Here is a 9,873-nt window from a genome sequence, read left to right on the forward strand (position 1 = left end):
CGCTTCATATCTTTCTTCCTGTACTATATCCTTATATGCAATCTTTCTTTTATATATCACCACCATTGACTTAACTACTCCTATGAATCCGGTGTTCATCTCACTGTGCTAATGCGAAATGCCAACTTGGACTGATGCATATATGTGCCTGGTCCTACGTTGTAGTTGACTGACTGACTGATAGATGCCAAGTTGCCCCTAGTAGACTGGCTTATTTCACGCAAAACAGTTGGCTTTTTAAGATCACACTGTTTTACATTTTCTCAAGCAACAGTGTTCTAGTTGGGTCTACTAAAGTCAAATACTAATGGCTCCTTAACTTTTGATTTTTACAGTGGTTCATCTAAGACATTTTGCAAATAACTTAGGTGCTTTCCTTCCAGAGGAGTCTTTATTTGCAAGAGATCTAGGTGTCTTGGTAACACGTGGTCTAAAATCTTATTCTAACTGTGCCTTTAGAGTCATTCAAAAGCTGTTAAATTTAAAGAGCAATTTTTGTCGTCTCGATAAAAGAGCATCACGTTTAATCTTCGGCATTTTAGTCAGACCCCGCTAAGAGTACGGTAACATCATGCTTACTCCTTCACTCTGAAATGAACAAGGATACTATTCATCGGATTTAAATGGGAGACATGAAATACATTTGTTAACTGAAATTCAAGCTTTAGGCGAAGCGCGTTAAATCAATGAGTCTTGCTTATCTAAAAACACTCCTTGCGCGTATATTTGCTTCATATGTCTAGATCCGCACTTGAAGGCATTAGCAACACTGATATACTACACGCGACCTCGTAAGGTGAAAACTTCTTACTTTCAGTTCACAACCAATTGGACCATTCGAGCGATTCTGGACGGAATCGAAAAAGTTTTCGCTTAACGGACTTCTGTATCTAATAGCAGCGGATCACCGATGCCGCCAGTTAGGAACCTAGGTATATTTAATTAGCAAAAGAGAAATTTTAGTAAATTATGGTGAAATAATACCATTAGTCCCTAGGGACATACCACGTTTTCTCTTAAAGGACTCATGGAAAGTCGCTTGAAGTAGCTCAGCTGGTCACGAATTCCAGAATTTGACAGCGCCGTTCTGCTATGTCGTACCTCCAACCTCTGGGTGTCACCCCCAAGGTTTGTGTTGGGGCTGAGCTTAAGGAGGTGTGTAAGGTGATGCTCAAGAGTGTTTAGAATACCATAAGTCATTGGGAAGTCACCTCTAAGACGCCCGTACTCTGCGTAGAACTTCAGTGATTTGAAACTCTATTCATAAGGCTTGAATTTGAGTCCCTGAACAGATTAAGTGCCTCGACTTTAGTTACCTTCCGGTGTAATCCTATCCCTTTTGAGTAAGAGAGGAAACACTACACTTCCATAAAATAAATACGGTCGAACAGAACTGTTGAAGATTTATTGGAATGTTCTATTGTCGAACTGGCCAAAAATCAGTTTCAATGTTACCAGGGCAAGGTTTTCTCGAAACGCATTGTTGACGCAGTTAGCATAATACTTTAGATTTAAGAATACCAAAACTTTCACATCTTTAGCAACTTTGAACATTTTCATAGGGGAGTTACCTAAACTTTATTAGGCGACTGTAACAGATCCCATACGGACTAGTTCGAAGTCGTCAGGTTATCTTGGCAGCAAACTTTTCTCCAGAGTTTCACATCATCAGCGAAAGGTAATAAAGCATACGATACCTTCTGAGAAAGGACGTTCACATAAATTAAGAAAACAAGAGACCCCAGTATTGAACCCTTTTCAACCTCATCAGTACACCCTGTAGCCTAAGTAAAAGTGAAGTTTACCTTGACACTAAAATGTCAATTATTGAGATATGAAGTAAGTTAATTGGTTAACAGTTGCGTGATACCTAACCGTTTGACCTTATTAATATGACATCTATGATCGACTGTATTACAAACTTCTGAGAAGTCAGGGTATATAACATCGACCTTTCTCTTGCGATCAAAGATGGTCACTGATCTACAAACCGAGGTCAGCAAAATAATAATACAGGAGTGACCCTTCCTGAAACAGTGGTGTTGTGGTGAAAAGAAATTTGTGGGTGGTAATTCGACCATCACGTATCAGGGGCTCCACAATTTTTGAGAGTATAGAGAGAAGTGTTATCAGACGATAGCTTGAAGGTTCGCCGTGTCGACCTTTTGAAAATTAGTGTAATGTGAGCCAGTGTCCAATTTTCTAGTGCTGTGCGTCGACTAAGTGAATGTGAGAACAATTAACTAAATGTTTTTGTCAAGATTGATGTCCTTCATTCTTATGGCAGGGTGGACTATATCCTGACCGGGAGAAATGTCTTAATTTAGATGCTACAGTTTCTGATGCATCAACTCAGAGCTCAGTTTTACTTAAATGATTATTGATCTACAAACGCTTACGAGTAAGAGCATAGTATACAGTCCCATCCATATACTCTCAAAACAAAAATATGAGGTCAGAAAAATCTGATTACTTTTATTCAAGACCCCATTATTTTGTTAAGTTTTGTTTAGCTGATCTCACAGTTCAAAAGATTGTTTTTGAATATTCGGCGTCATGCGTGCCTGTGGCGAGGTATGTCTATAACTTAATGTCAGATGTGTGGTTTAGCTAAAACTATTTTCCGTTGTAGGCCGTAAGCTCCCAACACCTAAAGAGCCGAAGCCTGTACCTTACAGAATGCGGATATTCGCTCCGAACTCAGTTGTAGCCAAATCACGTTTCTGGTATTTCATCAGGAAGCTGAAAAAAATGAAGAAAGGTAGCGGTGAGATTATTTCTTGTGAAAGAGTAAGTCATAGTCTACTACCGGTTGTGATGTCTTGTAAATGACCCTAATCTTTTATATCCCAATTTCAGTATGGGACGTTAAGCCTTTCAATGGTCGGTATTTGGTGGTAACGTACACCTTACATAAATTTCTCGTAACCGTTTTCATAATCCTTTCACATAGTTACTTTCAACATCAGCTTTTGTAATCACTCGTGATAACCTGACGTTAGAACTGCTGTGATGTTAAGTTTTTACCGTCCCGTTTTGTAGTGACTATACATTATTTGTCTGGAACTTATGATTCTTCATTTCCATTGAACGGGTACTCAATTATATGACAATTCGTCATTTCGTAAACCCAGTCACTTGCTTTTGTGAACATTAATGAAACTACGGCTTACGAGTTTGTTATGAGGATCGTTTCTATTTTAAATTAGCTTCGTATCCCGTGTTTGAGTAATAATAGATAGTCTCAGGTTGATTCAATCTATGGAACGTCAGTCTTTGTTATATATGGATATCGTTAAATGTGTTTCTACTGGGTTTTGTTGTGGTCGCACCTTTACCGGCTTGGATTTCTATCTGAGCTAATAGTGGTGCGTATAATGAGGCTGATAATTATATATTCACGTTCGTCAGCTATAATTTACCTTAATGATAGGTATTCGCAATTGAATGATCGATATTAGTTGCTCTCAAGCCAACTGTGTATTTGGAGCGACATAATGCTTTTATAGATACTGGTAACGGTAAATATTTCTTATTGAGTAAAGCTGTAGTTGCACCTTTACCGGCTCAGAATTTCATCTGAGCTAATAGTGGTGCGTATAATGAAGCTGATAGTTGTATATTCATACTCATCAGCTATAGCTTGTCCCAATATTATACGTGTTAATAATTGTTTACTATAATTTTCATCACAGATACACCCAAGAAAGCCACTAATGGTCAAGAATTTTGGGATTTGGCTGAGATATGATAGTCGTTCTGGGACGCATAATATGTACAAGGAATATCGCGCAATGACAGAGGAGAGTGCCGTCACTCAATTATACCGCGAGATGGGTGCTCGTCACCGTGCCCGAGCAGAGTCTATCCAAGTGATTAAAGTGGAGTCGTTACCAGCATCTAAATGCCGTCGTCCGTACGTCACTCAGTTCCACGACAGCAAATTGAAATTCCCTCTGCCTCATCGTGTGACTCGTCCTCTTCACCACCCAAGGTTTACAACAAGAAGACCTACAACAGCCTTCTAGTTTTCCAATAAATTTGAAAGGTTACTTGCATTCATTTTCCTCAAGTGTCAATATATTGTATATCGGGAACAGTGTTAAATAAAGCAGTATTGTTTGTTAGATATTTAAAAAAGTGGGATAAAGTCAGCGATTCCGAGTTTCCTTCACAATTGGTCGTTTGTTGGTATTGTGCTTCGTAAATCGGTTTACCGAGTTCACCGATTAGTATGAGATGTACGGATTTGTATGCTAACAATGTGACTAGTTTTCCGAGCATCGAACGAGAGGTTTCGACATCATAATTTACAGGAGTGAGCCTTCAGTTGAATATTGACCAACCGGACATAGCGTCAGGTGATGGAGCTACCGACTAGTTAAATCATACAGTAGTGAAATATTAGTTACGACACATCACAGTAAAGTAGATGGTCTGGGAATCAGTTGTGATAGTCTAAGCACGCTAGTCTTCATCCCGTGCATTGATATAACTGAGTTGAGTAGTTCGAATGGAAAAGAGTTAATCTTGGCCAAACAGGGTTTCTTTGTGTTTCGATAAAAATATAATCCATAATAAAGAAATAGCTCCGAGGGATTCTGGAAGTGGATCCTTTAATTACACACACTGGTGCAAGGGGTCAGTCTTATTGGTAGATATTGTAAACCCTGGGGAATAACTTGTAGAGATGGATATCGTACATTTTTTGTCACAGAAAAACATAAAGTAGTTGTTTCGTCATGTAATGTACAAACAACCTAAGTAGCTTATCATTTCTCTTCATATAGAAAAATACATAGAGCACAAGATAATACACTTGAAATTTATTAGTTCATTTTCCAATCGATAGATCTAAAAACTCACTTCAAGATCACTTCCTAGTGACAAAATAAAGATGGATCCAACTACTTAAATAAAAGTTGTTTTAAATCCCTAGTGCGAAATAAACCAAAGTGAGCAGTCATTTCCTAATAATTTGTCGCGAAAAACTACGGATTTTAGTAGCCATTTAAAGCCAAACGATATACAGGCTTCCAAAAGAAATCCTAGTCAACTTATCGATTAGAAGCAAAGTAACAGCTTATCAATCTGTCAAGTGGTTTGTAACCTAGCATTAACATTGTTTCCCATAATGAAACCGTATTTCTGAATGGGACTCTTCGTCTGGTTTCTAGGCTTCCAAATAGTTAGGTCGCTTATTCTAAATTTCCTAACAAATCCTATCTTAATTGGAACAGTGAATCATGTCTTACATTAAGAATTACGAGTGGGTGGGTATTGATTATTTACGGACGACCAACGTAAATGAACGACTATCTTATTGATATTAAGTTTTCAAGAGTTGGAAGCAAACTTATCTACTTGCTTCGTGCTGACTTGCAGTTATATCTAGTTAAATGTAGGCAAGGTGCTATTGGTCACGCTCGTATGGTATTTCAGTGGACTTAGTAATGGTAATCAGGCTTCAGGAGAGAGGCGTTTGTTGTAGACTGCAATCGACTATGACTGGACTTATAACTCTAACTTACCATCACTTACTTGCTAAGTTTAGCTACTTCATTAAACCTGTACGCGACTCCTGTTGATTTTCCTGGACTAATTTTATACTTGTAGAAAGAACTATAACTTTTTGGATTTTCATACAAGTGTTCTAATCCTATAAATTACAAATAGAAATCTTAAAGTTGAACGACGGGATCCCTCTAAGACAGTTTGAGTCGTAAGGTTTTTAAGCATAATTTAAACCAACAAAATTATTGGGATACAAATATGCAGTTCAACTGGCTAAATGAAACAATTACTTCAGATAATAAAAATAACAAGATAACACAACTGTTCAAGGCCAGAACAGTAAGAGTGGCTGATGCCTATCAACTCGGAAAAGTGTCTACATGCACTTGGGGGATTCAAAGGTTAATACGTACAACATAGGGGATGTGTCATTACCCGTAGTCCGGTCTCATAAGGACCTGGGGGTGACAGTGAGCAATGATCTTAAGACGACGGCCCATTGCCGGGAGGTCGCAGTTAAGGGGTTTCGAACCCTCTGGGCTTTAAAAAGGACATTCACTAAGTTTGATACTACCTTGTTCACCACATTATACACATCCTTAGTAAGAACTAAGTTAGAGAACTGTGTTCAGGCTGGAAGCCCCTGTTTAAAAGGTGACTCAGACATACTAGAAAAGGTACAGAGGGCAGCTACGCGTGCTATTCCGGAACTCCGGGGTTTATCATATAAAGAGCGGCTTGAAAAACTGAACCTCTTTACTCTGTCCTATCGCAGACTAAGGGGAGATCTAATATTGATGTACAGAATACTGAGAAATGATTTCGGACCTAACTTATTCTCTCTCTTTCTTCCCACTAGATCGGGACACCTCAGAGGACATAGCAGGCGAGTAGAAAAGCCAAGAACGAACAAAATACCCGTGGCATACAGGTTTTCACACCGAGTCATCAATACTTGGAACCTGCTGCCTGAAGCAGTGGTGTCCGCACCTTCAATTGACTCTTTCAAGAAAAGACTGGACACTGACAGAAGCATACTAGAAAAGGAATAACGTAGGCCGTAGGCCTTCTGTTCTTACTACACAAATCTGAATCACAAATTATTCACTTTTCATTCAGAAGTAGACTAGTCAATCAAAGTAGATGAAGTCCTGTACACGAAATATAAGGACGTCCCATTTTATGTTTACTAAACACAACCTGTGAAAAACTACTTTATTATTGTTGGTTGATAATTTATGAACGGGTGAAGATAAACTCTACTCTCGTTCGCAGTTTTGACTTCGTACATGGCGACTAAAAATGAAGTGGGAATTTTTGTCCACATTATCGTAATCCGTGGAGGATGTGTGATGATTAACCTTCACGGTCAGTAAAATGTCACTGGGCCCCAGCCAAATCCGAAAGTCGCGTCATCGAGTATCGAACAGTTTGCATTAGTTAATTGCACACCATGGACTAGCTCATACAGCAGTGGTCGCATTCTGTTAATTGCACCTACTCTTGCAAATATATTTATGTAATAACTTCGTTTGTACTGTACCGTCATCAAAGCAGCTGTAGCACATGAATGAGACGAAAGGGTAATCCACGTTAGGTACTAACTGCGCGGTGTGACTGATGTTAACCGGTTGGTCGTATCATCCCCGTCCAACTGAAATAACCACCCAATCATTCGGCACAGATTATACACGTTGAATGCTAGCCGTTAGTATATGAACCTGTAAAAGCCCTCAGTTCATAGAATCTATCGTCACTTTATCTCTCAGATTGCTGAACGACCTAAACCGATTGCCTGCTACACTAAATCTAGTTGACTTATAAAATATCACTTTTATATGTGCATGTTGAACTGTATTCGATTTAAAATTCTTATTATTGCTTCCATGCAAGTATATTAGTTGATAAGCAACTCAAAGTAAAAAAGAATAGTCTCAAATCACTGAAGTTCTACGCAGAGTACGGGCGTCTTAGAGGTGACTTTCCAATGACTTATGGTATTCTAAACACTCTTGAGCATCACCTTACACACCTCCTTAAGCTCAGCCCCAACACAAACCTTGGGGGTGACACCCAGAGGTTGGAGGTACGACATAGCAGAACGGCGCTGTCAAATTCTGGAATTCGTGACCAGCTGAGCTACTTCAAGCGACTTTCCATGAGTCCTTTAAGAGAAAACGTGGTATGTCCCTAGGGACTAATGGTATTATTTCACCATAATTTACTAAAATTTCTCTTTTGCTAATTAAATATACCTAGGTTCCTAACTGGCGGCATCGGTGATCCGCTGCTATTAGATACAGAAGTCCGTTAAGCGAAAACTTTTTCGATTCCGTCCAGAATCGCTCGAATGGTCCAATTGGTTGTGAACTGAAAGTAAGAAGTTTTCACCTTACGAGGTCGCGTGTAGTATATCAGTGTTGCTAATGCCTTCAAGTGCGGATCTAGACATATGAAGCAAATATACGCGCAAGGAGTGTTTTTAGATAAGCAAGACTCATTGATTTAACGCGCTTCGCCTAAAGCTTGAATTTCAGTTAACAAATGTATTTCATGTCTCCCATTTAAATCCGATGAATAGTATCCTTGTTCATTTCAGAGTGAAGGAGTAAGCATGATGTTACCGTACTCTTAGCGGGGTCTGACTAAAATGCCGAAGATTAAACGTGATGCTCTTTTATCGAGACGACAAAAATTGCTCTTTAAATTTAACAGCTTTTGAATGACTCTAAAGGCACAGTTAGAATAAGATTTTAGACCACGTGTTACCAAGACACCTAGATCTCTTGCAAATAAAGACTCCTCTGGAAGGAAAGCACCTAAGTTATTTGCAAAATGTCTTAGATGAACCACTGTAAAAATCAAAAGTTAAGGAGCCATTAGTATTTGACTTTAGTAGACCCAACTAGAACACTGTTGCTTGAGAAAATGTAAAACAGTGTGATCTTAAAAAGCCAACTGTTTTGCGTGAAATAAGCCAGTCTACTAGGGGCAACTTGGCATCTATCAGTCAGTCAGTCAACTACAACGTAGGACCAGGCACATATATGCATCAGTCCAAGTTGGCATTTCGCATTAGCACAGTGAGATGAACACCGGATTCATAGGAGTAGTTAAGTCAATGGTGGTGATATATAAAAGAAAGATTGCATATAAGGATATAGTACAGGAAGAAAGATATGAAGCGACTTTAATCTCTTAATTTAAGGGAAGACAGAGAGTGTATACACCTACGCCGTTGTGATCGGTTCTGATCCATGTCACCCAGAGTCTCTAACCATTGGTTCAAATGGTTACGATAGTCACGCGGACCCCAACCAAGTGGTTTGCATCTACCAACATGGCTCAGACCAGAAGTTAGTGACTCCAAGCACTGATGCCACGTTTTGGTTTGGCCGCCCCTAACTTTCTTCCAACCATCCCGAACGCCGGTTAGCATTGCACGTCGTGGTAATCGGTGTTCGGGCATACGTAACACGTGGCCCAACCATCTCAGTCGATGAAGATTAACAACCTCATCAACTGATTTACCATCATTCCCTAACACCCAGTGTCTAACCTCATTATTACTTACCCGGTGATCCCAGCAATATTCCTAAGGCGTGTGTGGTCAAATACTTGTAGCTTACGAGTATCTTCAACCATTAATGACCATGTTTCGCACCCTTAAAGTAAAACAGAACGAACTGTCGCGCAATATACTCGTCCCTTAGTTGATGGACGGATATCTCGCCTTCACCATAGGTGACGTAAGTTGGCAAAAGCCAAAGGAGCTTTCCGAATCCGTGCTGAGATTTCGTCAGACACCAACATATTACGGCTGATCAGACTTCCAATATAAGTGAAGTTGTCAATGTGTTCAACTACTTCACTCCCTATCCTTAGTTCAGGTGTTGACGTAGACCAGTCCTGAATCAACAACTTGTATTTAGAGGGAGAGAAGCGCATTCCAAACATTCTGGCATTGTTGCTCAGTGCTACCAAAAGATTCTGCATTTTATCAGCGTCTTCACCAAACACGACTATGTCATCTGCGCGTTCTAAGTCGATAAGTGGACCTCTTGGTAGATCAATGCACGAAAATTCAGTCGACGAGAACTTTATTTTCCGCACTAGGTTTATGATGAAGTTGAACAAAAATGGAGATAGTGGATAGCCTTGACGGAACTACACAAGGTTGCAAAATCAGATGATAGTTCGCTATAAGCTCTGATTTGACTAGTTTGTGTACTTCTGAGGTACACCTTTCAATAACAGACACTGCCACAGAACTTTTCGATCTATAAAGTCAAATGCTGCTTTTAAGTCAAGAAAGACCACCATCGTCGGACGCCGACAAACATACTTGCATTCCAAAAT

At 39.5% G+C, this 9,873-nt stretch overlaps 1 protein-coding gene across 1 annotated transcript; it reads left to right on the forward strand.

Annotated features, from left to right (window-relative positions):
* The first annotated feature begins 2,502 nt into the window (after positions 1-2,502).
* On the forward strand, positions 2,503-8,814 carry MS3_00001085 (uncharacterized protein). The gene is made up of 2 exons (XM_051208596.1): positions 2,503-2,574; positions 2,611-8,814. The coding sequence occupies exon 2, from the start codon at positions 5,895-5,897 to the stop codon at positions 6,564-6,566; it is 672 nt and encodes a 223-aa protein (XP_051070495.1). The 5' UTR covers positions 2,503-2,574; positions 2,611-5,894; the 3' UTR covers positions 6,567-8,814.
* Positions 8,815-9,873: the final 1,059 nt, after the last annotated feature.

This window comes from Schistosoma haematobium, chromosome ZW (genome assembly GCF_000699445.3).
Source record: "Schistosoma haematobium chromosome ZW, whole genome shotgun sequence".
In the NCBI taxonomy this organism is placed as follows: domain Eukaryota; kingdom Metazoa; phylum Platyhelminthes; class Trematoda; order Strigeidida; family Schistosomatidae; genus Schistosoma; species Schistosoma haematobium.

Coding starts and splice junctions, on each gene's coding strand:
- MS3_00001085 (XM_051208596.1), top strand. CDS start 5,895: ATGCACTTGGGGGATTCAAAGGTTAATACGTACAACATAGGGGATGTG.